Source organism: Engystomops pustulosus, chromosome 3 (assembly GCF_040894005.1).
Source record: "Engystomops pustulosus chromosome 3, aEngPut4.maternal, whole genome shotgun sequence".
Classification (NCBI taxonomy): domain Eukaryota; kingdom Metazoa; phylum Chordata; class Amphibia; order Anura; family Leptodactylidae; genus Engystomops; species Engystomops pustulosus.
The window spans coordinates 105630915-105650860 of NC_092413.1; the positions used below are offsets into that span (position 1 = coordinate 105630915).

Sequence of the window (19946 nt, forward strand, 5' to 3'; positions counted from 1 at the left end):
GCCGCACTTTCGTCGGGTTTCCTGAATATTTCCGTTTTGCGTTGAATTGCCCCGGGATTTTGGCACACACGATTGGATCGCAAGATCAAGCACTTACATGCACCAGGAAGAAGATGGTGAACTCCGGCGGACCTCGGCGCAGGAGCGACACATGCAGGAACTCGGACGCACGATCTCAGTGAATTGTGCCGGATCCGAATCCTCGTCGGACAACGCACCGTGGGATCGCGTCAGAACCGGGTAAGTAAATCTGCCCCAATCTGTATTGCGATATTAGAACTTTCCCATGTACTGGTTTATGTAGGTTTAATATTACGTGGGACAAGTTTATGTTTTAGGGCCATTTTGGAAACTGTGCAACCTGGGCACTTTTTATTCAAACTTTTATGCATGATGAAAAAGGGTTGATTTGGATATTTTCCCGGTGCCACCTGCAGGTTATAGTGCAGATTGCCATGGGCATACACAACTACTGTTTAGCTTCCATTCCATTATTAATGTCCGTTGTCTGCTATATAATTCAACAGTTGCTTCTCTTATCGCCCTTATTGTTTCCTCAGGTGAAATGGCCGTTTATTTATGTTCTCTGTCTTGAGAAAAAACTCTGAGCAGGTCCTATTCTTGGCCATGTTTGTGGCTCTACCCTCCCATTGAAGTCTATAGGTCTGTAAAATATATGAACGACACACATAGTTGGTCATTTATCTTTAGTCACAACAATTAAGCATTTCTTTTTTTGTTTTTTTTTTCAGATTTTTGGACTTGATTTGGGTTTTGTTTACTTATCTTAGAGGGTGATATATTTAATATTGTGTTAAACCCTGATATTATAAATGCAACTTTAGAAAGCACAGGCAAAAGTCCCTGACATATAAGCAGAAAAAAATTTCTGATGTTGCATAACTAAGAATAAATTTAGTATGCTGTAAGAGAATGAGGATTTTTGAAAAGGGAGAGGTTATAGAAATTCCAAAATTTCTTAACAGGTTAAGACACGTCAGATTACATTTTATGTTACTAGTATCTAATAATGATGAATAAAAGTTTCATAACCTAAAGAAATTTCTTTAGTTTCCATTAAAATAATAGAATAATAACCAACTTCACATGGGAGCAAATATCTTGCACCAGCATTTTCATTACACTTTTCTATGTGCAGATCCCATACCTGATTTTGGCTTCCAAAAACTGATGCTTAGAGCACTAAGTATGACAGTATGGCAGACACACCTGCAACTTCACATCTTTCAGTAGTGATGAGTAGACCAGTTAAAATTCTTGGAGGTGTTTATAGAGGAGCAGCCCCCAACTCTTGGGAAACCGCACCTCTGTGTGTCCTTTCAAATATATGAAAACGGGCATCACCCGGCTTAGCGACACCCCCTGCTTCCCCGTATTTCAAAGTTTCAAATGTTCTGCTTTTTGGACAAAATGGCAAGCCACTTTTCTTTTTGTAGCAACCCTTTTGCCATTGGTCTTCTTTTTATTTCCATAATTTTACGTTTCCATATTTTTGTTTAAGGATGTAAAAAGGTTTCAAGTTTTAGTAGCAAATTCTGCGGGTTACCCCGGTTCGGGCAATACCCCACAGGGGGCAATAATCTGCAGGATGGAGACACGGCAGGTCTCAGGAGGAAAGGAGCAAAATTTAGGTTTTGGAGCTCCGTTTTTACTAGATTGGTGTGGGGTGCTCCTGAGATACCAGTACAATAGAAACCCCCAATTAGTGACCCCATTTTGAAAAGGGCACCCCTCAAAAAATGTATGTAGGGTTGTATGAGCATTTTAACCCCTTAAGGACGAAGGGTTTTTTCGCTCATTTCTCGCTCTCCACCTTCGAAAATCCATAACTTTTTTATTTTTACGTGTACAGACCTGTGTGAGGGCTTATTTTGTGCGTAACAAATTTTACTTTCCCATAATGTTATTTATTTTAACATGCCATGTACTGCGAAGCTGTAAAAAAATTCCAAATGTGGAAAAATTCTTGTGGGCTCAGTTTTTACGACTTTGATTGTGCGCTCCAAATAACACCTCAGCTTTATTCTTTGGTTCGGCGCGTTGATACCAAATTTATACAGGTTTTATTGCGTTTTAATACATTTTCAAAAATTAAAGGAATGTGTACAAAAAAGAAAAAAAAATTTTGCCATCTTCTGACGCTAATAACTTTTTCATACTTTTGGGTACAGAGCTGTGTGAGGTGTCATTTTTTGCAAAATGAGCCGACGTTTTCATTGCTACCATTTTGAGGTCTGTGCGACATTTTGATAACTTTTTATTCCATTTTTTATGTGATGTAAAAAGGTGTAAAAGTAGCATTTCGGACATTTGGGCGCCATTTCCCGTCTCGGAGGTCACTGCCGGCCGTAACCGTTTTTATATTTTGATAGATAGGGCATTTGGGGACGCGGAGTTACCTAATACGTTTGTGATTTTCACTGTTTATTATGTTTTATATGAGTTCTAGGGAAAGGGGGTGATTCTAATTTTTAATATTTTATAATTTTTTTTAATTTTTTTTACATTACATTAACCCTAGATGGTCAGATCGTTCCTACCATATATTGCAATACTTCTGTATTGCAATATATGGCATTTTTGCAGGTCATTCCTTACAATGAGCCACTGGCTCATTGTAAGGATTCTGCAGAAGCCATGTAGCCTCGGGTCAAACGAAGACCCGAGGCTACCAGGGCAACTGATCGCCACCCCCCGATGATGTGCAGAGTGTTAAGGGGTTAAACCCTAAGATGCTAGCTAAAATGGGATACAAAGTGAGAGTAAAAATTGGATTGCAATTTATTTATGCAAATATGCCATTGTAGTGGCAAAAACATTTACCCAACTCATGCCACTGGGGAGAAACACATCAAAAATCATTCTGCAGGTTACCCCATTTAGGGCAAGCAATAAGGCGGCAATAATCTGCAGGGGGTAAACACGGCAGGGCTCAAAACGGAATAACTTGCATTTGGATCACAGGCATTGTACTTTTCTTTTTTTTTTTGGCATCATGAAGCATTTGTATATGCCAATAGGGGCCAGTACAGTAGAAACCCCTAAGAACTGACCCTATTTTGTAAACTACATCCCTCCATGAACTAATGTAGGGGTATAGATAGAATTTTAACCCCAGAGGTGTACCCCCAAAAAATTCATAATGGATAGTGCATAGTAAATATCCCTTATGTCATCTTGTGCCCAGCTCCTGCCACGGGAGACAAACACAACAAAAATCATGATGCATGTTTTCCCGGGTACAGCAATGCCCCATATGGGGCTTAGAAGTGAAGTTGCGGCATACGGCATGATGTATAAGCTGTGCATAGTACATCATGGTAACAACAGGGTAATCTAAAAATCCAGGGATGTATGATAAATTCAGAATCAATATTTCATACATAGTCTTGGTTTTTCTGGGCATGTCTCACAATAAATGGTGTCCTTCCAAATGCCTTTTTTGGAGCACACCCTGCACCTCTTCTGTGTCCTTCCCTTCTTGGCAGTTTGGGGAACTTCTCCTGGAAAGTGCTGCGCTGGTACAATGCGTGATGTGACCTCGCTTCCAGAAGTGCTCGCACTCCCCACTTCCTGGTCTCCAAAAATTCCAGGAAAGTTCCCCACTGGCCTGCACATTGATGTAGCACCTAAGCATTATATAGTGCGATCTGCATGATGTGCACGACCAGCTTCTTGTACCACACCCTCGACTTCCACATGACTTGTATGGCTGAAGCACCTGGTCCGACAAGTCCACCCCTCCCATGTACTTGTTATAATATAAAATACAGTCCGGCTTGGGTGTTTCTGTACTGGTACCACGTACTGGGGCAGGGGTGGTGGTGTGCCCACGTATTGTGGTTAATACAAGGACCTCTCTCTTGTCCTTGTACTAAGAGATGGCCGTCCCCGATGACTACAGAGCCGCTGCATAGTGCCCTGCAATCGTGCCTTTTAAGTTTTTGCCCAAGCAGTGACTTAGGGAGACCTCTATGACTTCTGCTTACAGTGCCGTATGCCACAGTATTTCTGGAAGCGAGGCACTTGAACAGGGCAGTGCTGGTGTAGAAATTGTCAAGGTAGAGGTGGTAGCCCCGGTCAGGCAGTGGGTGGACCAAATCCCACACTATCTTCCTTGTAACACCCAGGAAGGGGGGGGGCATTTTGAGGGCACTATAGTGGAGTCCTTCCCTTCATATACCATGAACTTGTATGTATACCCCGATGTACTTTTGCAAAGCTTATACATCTTCACACCATACCTTGCCCTCTTATTGGACAGGTACTGGCGGAATTGAAGTCTCTCTTTAAATTGCCCACATGTTTGCCCACATCTCCAGCAATACCAAACCAAAATGGAGCCTCTGGAGGAAGAGGAGAAAGCCAAAATCAAGTTTTCAGCCTATAAATTGGATTGACTGGCCAATCACAGCGATCGGTGGGCGGGACCGATCCGATTCGTCAAGAGGTTCTCCTGCCTCCGTCACGTGCGTCCCACCACGATGTTACCATGTCACGTGACGTGGGGGCACAGTAGAGCCCAGGTGCCCCCACACTGTACTAGTACTGCACTGAGAGCTAATCGCATGAGCCAGAGCCTTACTTGTACGGTACGGAGTGCTAAGTGGTTAACTGGCTAAGTTTCGAAATCTTCACCAAATTGTTATGTTTTTTTGTTTTTTTTTAAATAAAATTAAAAAGTCTCAAAATGGCTACATCCTAAAGGGGCTAAAGAAAACCTCAGTTTGTCCTGCAAAAGCTCCTTGCAACGAAGTATAATATATTATATTACTTATAGTATAAAAAAGATACAGGTAATATAGCGAATCTTTTTACTGAAAGTTTTTACATTTTTAAAATGATCAAAACATAATACAACTATATAAATTTAAAGGTAACCTGTCAGCATAAATTGGTCTAATAAACCACTACTAGCATAAGGTCACCTTCTCTTATTTGTTTCTTCCATGGTTCAGTATGGTGGACTCATGCAGAAAATCAACTTTGAAGTGAAATGTAAATTGGTTGTATAAAGTGAAAGAAGTGGAGAGTTTAACACTGAAGTCACGTGGAGCTCTGAGTGAGGGGGCTTTCTAAGGAAGAGATTTCAGTATTAAAATCTCCACCTCCTTGACTTTATACAACCAATCTACATCTCACTTCAAAGTTGATTATCTGGATGATGTCACCACACTGGGCCATGAGAGAAAAGAAAACAAGAAGCTGTTACGCTATTTGACAATATCCTAGTAGTGGTTTATTAGACCAAATACTGATGACAGGTTCCCTTTAATCATACTGATCATACTGATCCAAAGAACAATGGGGTTGTGTAATTTGGCTTCTACAAATTCACTGCATTCAAAATTTGTATCCAGCTTCCTAGTACATAGCATGATCAATTAAATAATGCCCCAAGAAAGTATTTGTTTTGCAGAGAGTAAGTCCTTGTGCATTTTCATGTAAATGGGAAAATGTATGGCTTTTGGTAGGTGGAAGATAAAAAATTGAAAAACAAAAATGGATAAGTGGTTGTGGGGAAAATATTTTAGGGGCTCTTTAGTGGCAACTACATTAGGGAGTATGTGACGGCTGATAGTATTAGGAGAGAGAGCCAGCATGGTTTTATAGATGTAGATTTCGTCAGATTAACCAGATTGACAGAAGCGTTTCTGTGGATGTAGTGCTTTGGAGCATATATGACATGTGTAACTGTATAAAAATCTGTTTCCCCACATCCCTGCCTCTTGCTTTTCCCATCATCTGTTGACCTTGATGGACATGTCTTTTTCCAATCATAAAGTAACTATGCTACCACAGTTATACAATTTCAGCCTGACACTGGTGTTTATGTTTCCCTGTAGTTACCATGTATACTCAAGTATAAGTTAATCCGAATATAAGCCAAGGCTCCTAATTTTACCACAAAAAACTGGGAAAACCTTTTGACTTGAGTGTAAGCCTAGGGTGGGAAATCCATTGGTCACATCCTCCCCCAGTATAGCTATTCAGCCCCCTGTCTCCAGTATATAGCCAGTCCTCTAGCCCCAATATTAGCCCACAGCCCCCTGACGGCTGACAACAGAGCATGTCGGCTGCAACATCGCACGGAATTGTCGCTGGATTTGCATTTATCGTGTCTATAGAATTTAATTTTATACAGTCTTTACACAGAAAGCATGGCTGTTCTATATGATTGCCTTCCCCTTTATGGTATTAGAAAAAAAACATTTTACAAAAATACCAAGCATTATTTAGTTTTAGTAGTATGTGCAAAGATTGCTTTGTTGTCTCGAGCCTGTAGCCATAAAACAATGATAAAATTCAGAAGTAGAAACTATGACATCATGAATGCATGCTGTGTTGACCCATAACTCTCCTAGTTTTGATTGAAGAATTGTTACAAAACCATCTCACACTATTTGTCTTTCTAAACAAGTAGTTTTGACCAAATTACCCTCCAATGGGCAATTAAAAATTGTGGTTTCTGCCAAAGTAATTGCCACTAAGTGTCTTTTCCATCTATATTGGTGTTCAATGTCCACAGTGAAGTCTGCAGACAAATTACTGGAAATAACAGAAAGTGGAGTGATTGATAAGGCACATATCACACTCAAACCTGTTGGTCTTTCCTCCCTTTGCTATTTTAATATATCTGACCTTAAACATCACTTCTACCATTTCAAACTACATTAATTGATGCTCCTTTAAAGTGATTCCAATAAAACGCAATTCATAGTTATTGGCCTTGCATTTCAGTTGTCCTGTCAGTTATACAACTATGCTTGCTCAATTATTAGCAGTACATGGCTTCTTTCTAGTTTCCTTACACCGTTCATCTACTAAAAAGCTATCAAAAATATCCAATATGGTACCAATTAAAATATTAACTTTACCAAGCCCTAAAGGTATTGTTATTGGTTTGTTGCTGGACCAGTAACATAATTGTAGCTCTCAGAATATGACTACGCATAAATATCAATTCTTCTAAATAGGATGTTTTTGTCTACTATACTTGTAAAACATAAGAAAACTTGTACATAGTTGATGTCTCTGTCATCACACTAACTATCAGAATAATGGAAGCATGTCTGTTTACTTTACAATGAACTGGGTAAGTACCTAATCAAGGGTAAGAATAGCTATTTTATTCAATTAAATTCCGAGAAAGAGTTAACAAATTTTAAGCATTACCTTATTTAAACCCTAACAATCGCAAAAAAGCACACATATGTATATGTCAGATGAAAATAAAAATTGGTATGTGTTGTAGAAGTTGTGGATGGACAAACTTTAAAAAGATGCTTTGTCCCTAAATCTCAAATTTTCTCACCCTCAAGATGCTACTGAAAGAAGTGGTGGAGGTGATGCAGTAATAGTGAAAGAGGCCATGGATGAAATATAACTGCAAGTAAAGAAGAGGAAGTGCCAACATATAAAATGTGCTTGCACCCACAAATAATATGTGACTAGAAGCGGTGAAAAGGTTCTGTGCCACTTAATGTTGTAAAAATATTTATAAATGGCAAAGTTCTCTAAAATCAATTAATACTTTGAAATATACAAGAAGCTGAAGTTATTATGCATTTTAGTAATGCAATATGTGTGTACACATGTAATGTACACTCCCCAAACCTAACCAATCCTGAAACATATGTTTTATAATATATAATACATGTCAGTAAATATTCAGCAAAGACTTGATGAAGATGCTTAAAGATATAGTAATAAAGTAATAAGTCAAAGATATAGTAATAAAAATGCATACAATACCATTGGCTGTGTTTGAAGAATATGTTCCTCCTTGGCAGCTTCCAGTAGCAGCACCATTTAAGAAATTGAATCCATTTGAATTAAAGAATTGCATTCCTTGTATTTCTTGTGAATCTGATGTTCCATAATTTGATGATGGACGGGTATTGAATGGTGTCACTGCACAGCTGCTAGTGAAATAATCCCGTGTAACTTGCTGGTCACTGAGCTGTGGGTATCTACTCTGATCCAGCCTATGCTGAAAGTTTCCAGGCTGAGCATGAGTTCTAAACATGGCCTGGTAGTTTGAACCATTTCCAAAATAGCTCTGGTTAGTTTCAGAAAGGTTGTGGTAAAGTGGATCAGAATATGAAGAAACCTGAGAATGGGCTGTTGTTAATCCTGGACCCACACTGGATGGCCTTAAAACCATCGGTCCTTGGTTTATAACACTCCCACGGTTGAGAATGGCAGGTGACATTGGTGGCGTCATCAGATGAGCTGTACTTGGAGATACTTCCATATGATCTATAACATGCAAATTTTACATTGAAATTTAAGGTAGTGCTGTAGAACATTTGAAGTTCAATTGAATTCTAACAAGGTTGACTTATATGATTACTAGACAAAGGGAAGACAATTTTTCTACTAGTGTATCCACAAGTTTTGTGTGAAAGATTATTTAAAAGGATTAACCCTTACCTTTAAATAATCCTACACATGAAGGATTATTTAAATTATTATTTATTTCTTTTGTTTTATATACAATTGTAAGAAAAGATATCTGTTTCTATCATAAAGAAGTATCCCAAGATATTCTATGAATACTTGTGCTTTGAAGTGAATGCCTTGCATTCCATATGATTTTAAATATTTATTTCTATATTTCCATAAATATACTACCAATATTTTCTTAGTATATCTCCATTTTTAAAACAGTTTTTATATTTTTCATGGTACCTGTAAGTGGAATAGTTTCATTATCTTCGTTTGAGAAGGAGTGTAAGCCCCGAACAAGTCCAGCATGGTGGTCTGGTGACAGATGGGGAAAATTCTGATCTTGAAGGCATTCATTCTTTACTGCAGGATCATTTGAAAGTCCTCCAGACTTGTTTCGGCTTGCAAGAAAACATGAACTTGGTGATGCGGTAAAGGTTGCTTTGCTAGCATCTATATATATACAACAAAAGGTTTACTATAATTCATTCGTCATTAAAATTGGACATTAAAGTATTAAGAATCATTTCAGGGAATCTATCAAAATGACTATTATTATTATGGTATGAAAATTCTCAGCTTGATCCAACCAGTAACTTGTTCATTCTAGTCAAATTCCTGCAGTGCCCAATCATTTATATCCACCAACATTGCTGAAGTGTATTACATTATATACATCGGTACTTTTTCCATTCAATACCAGTTTACACCAGTGTGTTTGCATCTGACACTAACTAAGGAAAGACACTAGTTGTATGAAGATTACTTTTCCAGGAAATGACCCATGATAATTATGCATATTTATGTATATGTGTATGTAGCACTGTTTCAGGGTTCTTGTCTTTCAATAGTGAGGCTTTGGCCAGCAATTTGTACTATAGTGGAGAGGAAACCTGATACCTGAAAATGTGCTTTGTACCCTTAGGTATGTATGTGGTTGTTGGTAAAATCTTATATGCATATAGCTTGACAAAGAGAATTTGATATTCTTTTCAACAATGTGTTTGTTTGGTCTCCACTGCCCAGAGCAAAATACCATTTTCATTTGAAAATGCTGAATTCCCCAAATGTGTATTTTAATTTATTTCTTTGTCAGAGACATCGGAATGATTATACCTGACCACCCACAGCATCTGCCGCTTAGGAATTCATATGTTATATACATGCAACAATGTACAATACAACAAAGTATATCATAAGCCTTGAATACTCAACTAGTTTATTTTTTATATTTTGATTATATTTGAATGTGTTTCTTTAAACTCTGTTGCATGTTACTAAAAGAGAGACAACTCACCAGCATTCTTCATGTACTTATCCAACAAATTCTGGAGCTCTTGTTCCTTATCATTATTAAACTGTGTTTCTACTGCCAATAATATATATTCATCAAGCAACATACGTATTAAATGGAATGAACCTGCATTCAAACATAAGAAAGAGTTTAATGTTGTCATTATCACTGTGACCATCTCAACACTCTTCAGAGGGAATCAGTCGAGACAAAGGAATCAATAAATAATTGTTGGAATTTAAATGGGCCACAAAAATCAACTATTCAGCTTGTTTCTGGGCCCGTTGGCTGAATCTAGTGCCTGATGGTACACAAATCAGATGAAAGGGTACAAAGATGAAAGTAAGATGTCCTTTAATAAAGAAAAGCAAATACACATTGATCCACAATAAGCTTCACTGATCTCTTTCAGTTTACTTTAAGCTTGTTTAAATACACAATAAAGTGAGCACAAACTTTCCTAAGTCAACTACAAGTAGACAGTCATTTAGGAGCACAGTAACACCTCACTTGGTCTTACATAATCCTACCCAATGAACACATAAACTATAGGAGGGATATATATCTTTATCAGAGTAAGAGGAAGTAGCCCCCAGCTTAGGTCTTAGAACTGAATTATTTATGTATTATTATAATTTAATACCAAAACTAGTTGCATTGTTCAATGTCAGATTATGCATAACTCGTGCTCCGAAAAAGCTCCACTTCAACAAAAAATCCTGAGCTCTTTTCTTCAGCGATTTCCCATTTTGCTTGCTTGCCTAGAAAATATGAAACCAATATGAGCAGACGCATATACCAAGAATAGAGCCATTGAAATAAATGAAAAAAAGTCAAGGTTAAGATAAAGATGTATTTCTCCTACCCTCAGTTTACACTTAATATAATGAAAGTCTTTCAACAAACCTAACATAAATTAATAGTACAAGAGAACACAGGAAACTCTGTAATTAATCTTATTAGAGAAGGAGCTTCTTTCTGCGCCTACTACAACTACTTTTTTTTTGCAATCTGAAATTTCTACAGAATCTGGATAGGACAGAGGGAAAGCTAAACAGGAGCAGCAAGGTCTCCACCTACCAGCATAGAGACAAAAGCAAATTTACAAATTCTGGAGAAAAAGGATGCTATAAAATGTAGATTACAATTCACATAGAGGGGCATTTATTAATTTTGGTGCAGTGTGGCTCTAAAACCGTGCTATATTTTTCAGTGGGATGTAAGTTTGTGGCGCAAGGGTTTAATGAATTGGCTCATAGACTGAAAAGTTTAGGACTCCCTAAACCTGCTTTTAGCTGGGGTATTTGTGAGCCAAACCTTGCGCCAAAAAATATGTCAAAAAAAGAAGCGTCAAAAAAACTGGTGGGGAGCCAAAATTTTGCACCCAAAAATAGAACAAGTCGAGGGTGTCAGAAAACACCAATATTATGGCGCCTACACTAAATAAATTCAGGTGCAAGAGGCGCAGAGAAAAAAATACAGTTTTCCATTTGAAAGCTCATAATAAATGCCCCCATAATGTACAGAAAAAGTTTTATCCCTTATGTAAACACACTGGACTACAGATTTCTGCAGATCTGGTTGAAAATTTACATATATTTCAAGCAGATAAAGTTGTTTAAACATTTGTCAACTGTAGATTGATCTGTCAGACTACAAATATTATGTCATACTTCATTTCAGAGATCAACCATTAAACATCCAGTAACAATTTGTTTTATCCCTCATACTAAAGTAAAGTAAAGTTGGTCTCAAGTAGTTGACATATATTTCCATGTGGACTTTTCCATTTGGCAATGACAGCACATACAGTTGACAGAAGTTGCTCTTGTAAACTAAATTTCCCCTGTAATGGCTACATGTTTGCAGCTGAATTGGCTAAACACACATTAAATGTAGAAAGTAACTATATAAGCTTTCAGCCAAACACTCAATACCCTTGAGAAAAAAATAATAGATAAATAGAATAACAAGCCAGGTTCCATAATCAACACTTACCAAACACAATGTATTTATTCTGATGCCTTATCCATATAGAAATAAACTACATTGATAACTCTTTGCTCAACCACATTATAGAGCCACTTAATAAAGAAATATTTGGAATAATAGTATTCTTATACCTTGTCTATGTAATGGTTCAATAGCCTTGTGAAAACAAAAGATAGAAAGATCGATAGAGAATACAAAGACAGGAGTCATAGTTGTTCTGATGCCTTATCCATACCTTGATAACTCTTTGCTCGACCACATTATCGAGCCACTCAATAAAGGACTCAACTGTTGCATTTTTCTTTAGAAGATCTTTTAGCTCTTGAAACACTAGAGAAAAAGAGAAACATGTTTTCATGTTATCCTTTTAAAAAACTGATTTCACTGATATCATTTGACTAGCCATTGTGCCTATTTCTTTTCACAGACCTTTTTTTATTTATAATATGTAGTAGTATATCTTGAATGTACGTTGGCTGTTTTTTATAGTGGATGGGGCTTAATGGGAGAAGGCTGGTACTGGTGCATATTGTAGCTCAAATATGTGCCAGTTCTCAGCTGGTATAAATTTTAGATTTTGGTACATGTCGGGTACGAGAGACACCTTATATAGAGAGAACACACTTACACTGTTCACTATTGCTTAGCAGGGAATAAGTCACATAACAAGACAGTCAGGTGTTGCCATGTAGTGTGAATACTAATTTATTCAATTTTAAAATCCAATTGTTACAGAGACCCAAAAATATTTTGTCTGGGGTTACAATCATAAAATATATAACTCCGACTTACATACAAATTCAACTTAAGAACAAACCTACAGGACCTATCTTGTGCATAACCCGGGATTGCCTGTAGTTATAAAACCCATTAAGAAGTCCCCCTTCTATATATATATATTTTAAACAAAAAAATGATATTTACATTGTGGTTACATAAAGTCAAATAAAAATGTAGCAGTTCAAGTTCCCTTCCTAGTATTAGATGCTGGATGAGTTATTTGAATGCAGAATGCATTATCCTTGCATTACTTTTCTGCAGGCACTAGGAAGCACTTGTATGATCTTTTGTCCTCACTGTACACACAAATGCCACAGGTCTATATGGTTTTCTCACTCGTTCTCTGTAGGTAGGGGAGGGGGCGGGGTGGCTTTCCCTTCTTATTAATTGCTGTTGTTAATCTTCCACTGGGAGCATATTCACATTTGTCCTATAACTTTTTGATGTCTATCTTTATGTGCAGTCACTTTTCCAGTGTTGTCACCAATCATTGTTTTCATCACTGGTTGTTGTTTTTATTGTTTCAAATAGTCAGAAAATGTAGAGTATCAACACAATTGCATCCATGAATAGTATTAAACTATTGGGAAAAAATCTGATTGGTATTACTAAACATGGTTCTCCACTGTGCCCTACATGGAACCCCCACAGATCATGGGAATAGGGGGTCTGCTGTACACCTTTTGTACCCCAAAATGAACAGACCAGCCTGTCGCTCTTGAACTGTCTTCTCTATTCCTCTCTTTGATGCTGACAGATATAGCTGAGTATGACGTTTGGTTATCTCCGTCAACACCATATAGATAAATAGAGAACCCCTTGAACAAGATTACTCACTAATATATATAATGTTACAGACTGACTGGAGGAGAACATAGCATATCAGCAATTGAACCAGGAAAGAGGGTCCTTTTTTGATTTAAAATAAAAAGTCCTCTTCTCTCAAGAAAAAAGTAGTTTAACAATATAAGGTACTATATGTAATGCAAGTAGGGGGTTGTCCGAGAGCACAAAAAAAGCCTCAATAAGATGGCAAGAGGGAATGCGAAGGTAAGTAAATGTTTATTTTTTTTAACCAACCTCAGGGCCACCAATAATTTTTTATGCTCTTGGACAACCCCTCTAATAGTGTTAAAATACATAATAAGAAGTCATGCAATTATAGAGAGAATGTGAACTCACACTCAGTGTACACATCAATATCAGAGTCAGTTCCACTACAACTGCTAAGAAGAGCTTGAGAGCCAATATTGTACAAGTCCACTTTTTCAATGTCAGATGTCATAGCATTCACTATGTTCTGATCAAACAAAGCAGGTCGAGCAATCTGGAAATGTAAACATAAAGAATTAGTGTTTACATATCATTAATTGTTATCAGAGACATATACTACAGGCGGTCCCCTACTTAAGAACACTCTACTTACATACGACCCCTAGTTACAAACGGACCTCTGGATATTGGTAATTTATTGTTCTTTAGTCCTAGGCTACAATAATCATCTGTAACAGTTATCACAGGTATGTGTAATGAAGCTTTATTGTTAATCCTGATTCTTATGACAACCCAACATTTTTAAAATCCAATTGTCACAGAGACCAAAAAAAGTTCTGGCTGGGGCTACAATGATAAAGTATACAGTTCTGACTTACATACAAATTCAACTTAAGAACAAACCTACAGACCCTATCTTGTATGTAACCCGGGGACTGCCTGTATTTACTTTTACTGAAATAAAGCTAATTTCTTTAAAAAAATGTAAAACATTTCTACTGTATAGTTTTATTTTCATAGTATGTGGTTTACAGTGAGAAAGAAGTAACAGTATATCAGTTCATTAAGGACCCTAGACCCCTTTCACACAAATGATATTTTCCGGTTATATGCTCGCAGTATCGTACCGTAGCCCTCCTCTCGGCTGCAGCATACGTCCATGTGAGAGATTCCTTACACATGGGAATCTCTACATTAGTGAAAATAGGGTCTAAGGCAAATAAAATATATGCAATGTGTACTAAGGCCTTAGATTTCTATCTACCACCAGTGATGTAAATTGAGGTGGTAAAGAGAGTGCAACCTGTGCCAGGAACCCAGCGAGGCTTCTAAGGTGTCTCTTCCCTCATAAAGAAACCAGTACTATAATAACTATACTGTATTATACAGGTTTTTGCAGCTTTAAATTAGGTCTCTGTCTACCACATACACTTGATCACTGGAGTCTTCACATTAATGTGTGATTCTAAAGCTTTGCATTGCCGCCTACTCTGGTTTTAGTACTACTTCCTTTTATTCAGTGATCAGAACTTACTTGAGCCAAATGCAAGAATGAAGTCTGTCTTTTCAACGATGATACAAATCTTCTGACAATTGGTAATTTCTTTTCGGAGAGATATTCAGGAAGGTTTTCCAATGAGGAAATTACCCACTGCTCCCAGTGTTTAGCAAAGTTTCTTATATCTGCTAGTAAGCTAACAAAACAAATTAGATTACTACAACAATGTATGACAGATTTTATACTGCAGATCAATAGTTGTCTAATGTTATTTACATATGTATAATCTATCAAATCTGTATGCAAACTGATGTAAACACATAGCGGCTGATTTATCTTTAGAGAGATTAGGCAGCTTAGTCTGTGGGGTTTTTGCTACTTTATTTTTTAAATGTTGAAACAAAAGTTCTTCTAAACCCCTTCTAAACTAATGGCTATGTCTGCTTGGTACTTGAGTTTCTAAAAAGATACATCAGGAGCAACATTGAAGGCAGGCAAATGTTTTAAAAATTTGCATCCACTGAGTTTGCCGAATTTTCCGGCAAAATTTGTTTTGACCTGAATCGAATAATGGCGAATCACATTAAAAAACAGGTATTTCCTGGCTGCAGAGAGCCTGTAGGGTGTTGTAGAACGTTTTGCCATGCTCAAATATGCATAGGGAGGGTGGTTTGGTCTTCAAACAATGCTGTGTTTTAGTATGACAAGCACATGACAGCCGCCGCTCTTAATATCGCTTCACTCTTCAATTCCATGGGCACTTACAGGGGCCAACTTGACCAAATAAGTAAAGTGGGAATGCAGCCTGACAAGGTAACGTCTGTGCCAGCTTGAAATGACTGAGCTGAGGGCCAAGATCCCACTATAACATCAAAGAGTGCACTCTTTTTACACTGACATCAGATGATTCCATAGATTATGACCGAACCTGTTAAACCTGATAAACGCGGATACATGTAGAAACCCTCTAAAAGAGTGGAGAGGGTGTCTGGAGTAACTTTGCACTGACGTCACTGGTCATTTTGCCCTTCTTTTCATCCGTCAGTATCCGCTTTCAATCGGTCAATAATCCATCAGTATTGCTAAAGCCAAAAACAAACAGGAGTTGATCCAAAACAGAGATGAACAGAGTAAATTGGATATTTGCATGTCCTCTGTTTTGTGTCCACTCCTGCTTTTGGCTTTCAATCCTGAAGTTTTTCATTCCTTCTGACAGATGAAATGAAGGGGAAAACCAAACACAGTGTCAACGTCATAGAGTGGTAAAGGGTGCATGATAGAATCCAGACTCATTTCTCAACATTTGGGGGAGTCGTCATGGCTGATCTAATCTGATGCATAAGGCATCGGTGTGTTGAAATCCTGGCCGATCCATGCCTGACTCATCTTGACAAAGTCTCTTACATTATGGGTGGACAAGTGGGTTCTCCTTGGGGTAACGATGGCCCTCACCACACCGAACACCCACTCTGATGCCACACTACTGGCCGGGCAGGACAGCTGTACTACTGCAAACTCCTCAAGTTGCAACCACAAATCAAGTTTGGCTGCCCAGTAGTCCAGGGGATCTTCTACCTGGGGTGGTAGAGTGCTGTCCAAGTAGGCCACCACCTGGTGGTGCAGGGTCTGCTCCATGTCCTGCTGCTGCTGTTGGTGGCGGCTACCCTCCTCACTAGGCGGGTGAAGGAAGCTGCTCATTAAGGGCTCCAGACTTAAGCTGCTGCTGATGTAGCTGCTACTGCTCCTACCCCCCCATTTCCCCACAGCATCCATAGCAGTAGTATGTGAGCCATTACTGCCAGGAATCCCCGGGTAAGACCTGATAGAAAATGGACAATTGCGCACATGGGCAGCTGTCAACTGTCTCCACAGTATTTCTCTATAGTACGACAGCTCGGCAGCTGGAAAAATGGCACCCATTTTGGACCGGTAGCAAGGGTCCATGAAGGTGGAGAGCCAAAAGTCATCCCTATGTCGGATGTTGACTATTCGGCTGTCACTAGTTAGGCAAAGCTCCATGCTGCGGCCCATCTGCACAACTGACTCTGAAGGACTCCCGGCCTCCATTTCCACTGTATACTGCCACAGTGCTTCTGGGTCATCTGCCTCGTCTTCTACCTCCTCCAGATGCTCCTACTCCTCCTCTCCTGTCACCTCTAATTTCACCAGACTCTGCTAAGTCTCTGATAAGCTCAAGGACTGGCCCACCTTCTGTTCTACATATTTGTGAAGGGCTGGTACAGCCTTTTTGGAAAATAAATTTTGGCTTGGAAATCTCCACCTCGGTTTGGCACAAGCCATTAGTTCTCTAAAGGGTGCAGAGTCCACGAATTGAAAAGGGAGGGGCTGCAGTACCAACATCTTGGACAGGAGCATGGTCAGCTTTTGCACCTTAGGATGGCTGGACGCATACAGATGTCTCTTTGTAGCGAGGAGCAGGAGCATCTGGAACAGGAGATGATGCCAAAGACAAAAAGCTCCCTCCAGCAGAGCTGCTGGAGCCTTGACTGTCTGAAATGGCTTGTGTGCCACTAGGTGTTGCTGTGGCAGAAGGATGGACCACCACATCTGAGACATGTTTCTCCCAGGCCATTAAATGGTGACGCTGCATGTGTTGACCCAGGGCCATGGTGCCATTGTTAGCTCCCTGGCGAAGCTTCACTTTCTGCCCACAGATTCTACATTTACTCACGCTCAGCTCCTCTGGTGTCTTAACAAAAAACTGCCTCACCTGAGTTAGTGATTTTACCTCCAACACTCTGCACTGAGTGACTAGTAACGCCGTTGTCTCGCTGAGCTCCTGTGTCACTACTTACTTGGACCTGCAAAGCGGGTTTTGTACCCAGTGGCCATTTGGCTCCCATCCTCACACTGCTGCCACCCTGCTGACTCATGGTCACAGTAGCGATTTCCTGCCTGCTTTACTGTCTGACGTGCAAGCTGACACCCTCTTCTCCCGACAATGATGGTGAAGCCCTTGCTTCACTCAGCTCCCAAGTGCAATCGGTTACATTATCATCGATTTGTGTTTCCTGTCACTGCTATTCTCCTCAATGGTCTCACTATGCACAGCCTGATTACACTATGCAACATAACTTCCCGTGCCAATCTCCACATCTCTATTTTTCCGCCTACCGCAGGAAGCAGTGGAAATCTGCCCCACTTCTAACCTGGCAAGCAGCTGTAGACTGTCCTCAAAGAATTCGTCTTCGCTGTATAGTGGCGCTGAGCCCAGACCACCTGGTAGATCTCTGGCTGAAGGAAATGAACAGGACAGAGGCTGCTTGAGAACAGGTGACGGCCGCTGACCTGCTCCTGGGCCATGTGAACTATAGGTTGTATCTGACTAACCCACAGACTCTTGACTCAGATGTCATTTGGGAGAAAGTAGATGACCTAGTCAGCCAATCAAGAACCTTTGGGTTGTTCATCAACACACTGCCACTAGATGACACTGGCAGTTCTGGCCTCACAGAGTAACCCTTTTTGCGACGTCCCCTTACTGTGCTGCGTCCTGTGCCTGCTCCACCTTTCACCTCTCTGTCTGACATATTGGTTAATCAACTATGTTGATTTGACACAGATTTTTTTATATCAACTTTAGCAACAAAAAAGAATTGAAATTTGGGGAATACAGAAGCCCAAAAACTGACACCCTGCAGATGTGATTGAGGGTTTCCCTTTCTTCTTCCCAGTGTTCTATGTCCCATGTAACACGTTGTGCTCGTGGCCATTTTGCTAATAAAGGTGAAAAAAAGCTTTGTTCCCACGAATCATTGTAAACTTTGGATTTGTGCAGGGCCGAAGTTTTCCTGAAATTCTAAACGAATTCCACTTTGCTCATCTCTAGTCACAAGTTTTGGTGCATTATGCAAATGCACAAAACAAGTTGCAAAGATAATAGAAAAAAAAACAAAAGCCTAAGATAAATGACCCTCATAATGTATTTATACCTAAGACATGTATACTGTTAGGTTTAGATAGATTGTATGAAATGATTATGGTCTAATGAGCAGTGTGTGTGAGAAATAATAATATATCCATCTGCCTTTTTTACAGTTTGTTTTCTGTATTTTAACAGTTAATGGGTAGAGGTTAGCTGCTATGATGTCTCCCACAGCCAGAAATAAATAATACATTTAGTTGGCTAACTGTCTTTTACACAAAATTAAGATACTTTTTTTGAAAATGCTGCTGATTTTGCATAGTTTTTCCAACAGTTTGTACCCATAGTCAGGAATGGATACCAAAGGCAATGTAAAACTAGGAAAGATTTCCTCCTGCTGGACCACACCAGGCTTCTGGAGCAAAAAGGCATAAAACAGCAGTTTTTTTCCCAAGGAAAACATTTTTAAAATTAAGCTGCCTGATCTTTTGTTCTCAGTACATAAGGCATTGGTAGAATACTATAGCAGACCCACTTAATATGCCACTCCCCTCCTAAAGGATTTTGATATCTATCAAAGCAAATAAAAGCAAATAAAGCAAATTTAATAATTTTAAGTAAATAAAATACATTTTGTAATGTATCTTAGTAAAGGTAGATGATCCTTTTTACCCGTAATTGGCTTTCTAATGCTCTGTGCGTAGGGTAAAATAACAAGCCTAACAAAATTTTTAAAAAAATGCATATACATATTTGTATTTAACACTCTTCTACTGTGATTTATAAATTCCAGCCAAGATTACTTGCATTACTGTCGGCTAAATTACATTTATAGTTTCCAAATCTCATGGATATAAAATATGACAAAAAGCTTAAAGCAGAAAACTATAATTCTATCGAGTTTCACCTTTCAGGCATTTCCTGCATTGTTGCTGGTATTAGGACATCTGTGAGAACCTACAGCAAATGAAAAAAAAATGTTTGAGTTTTGTTTGAGAAAGTTTAGTTTGAGAAAGAAAAAAAGACTTACCTTGTAAAGAATAGAGTCGCAAACACAAAATATATCAATTATCACAGGATTTTCAAGCAGGGGAAGCAAATGGTCTGGCATTCCTTGCCAAAAATGCAATAAAAAGTGTTGAATCTAACAAAAATGATAAAAGAAAATATAGTGTACAAAAATGATAAAAGAATATATAGTGTACATTACTGTGCAACAAAATAGAGTAAGTATATTGACAATGTAAATA

General features: G+C 38.7%; 1 protein-coding gene across 1 annotated transcript in view; it reads right to left on the minus strand.

The window, feature by feature from the left end:
- Positions 1-19946, minus strand: part of RFX6 (regulatory factor X6) — a 46219-nt gene that overhangs the window by 14129 nt on the left and 12144 nt on the right. The window contains exons 9-17 of the mRNA XM_072139537.1: positions 19727-19840; positions 19604-19653; positions 14847-15006; positions 13721-13865; positions 11994-12088; positions 10410-10527; positions 9770-9892; positions 8716-8925; positions 7777-8283 (exon numbers count right to left, since the gene is read on the minus strand). Coding sequence (XP_071995638.1) covers positions 7777-8283; positions 8716-8925; positions 9770-9892; positions 10410-10527; positions 11994-12088; positions 13721-13865; positions 14847-15006; positions 19604-19653; positions 19727-19840 — 1522 coding nt within the window. The remainder of the gene's footprint in view (positions 1-7776; positions 8284-8715; positions 8926-9769; positions 9893-10409; positions 10528-11993; positions 12089-13720; positions 13866-14846; positions 15007-19603; positions 19654-19726; positions 19841-19946) is intronic.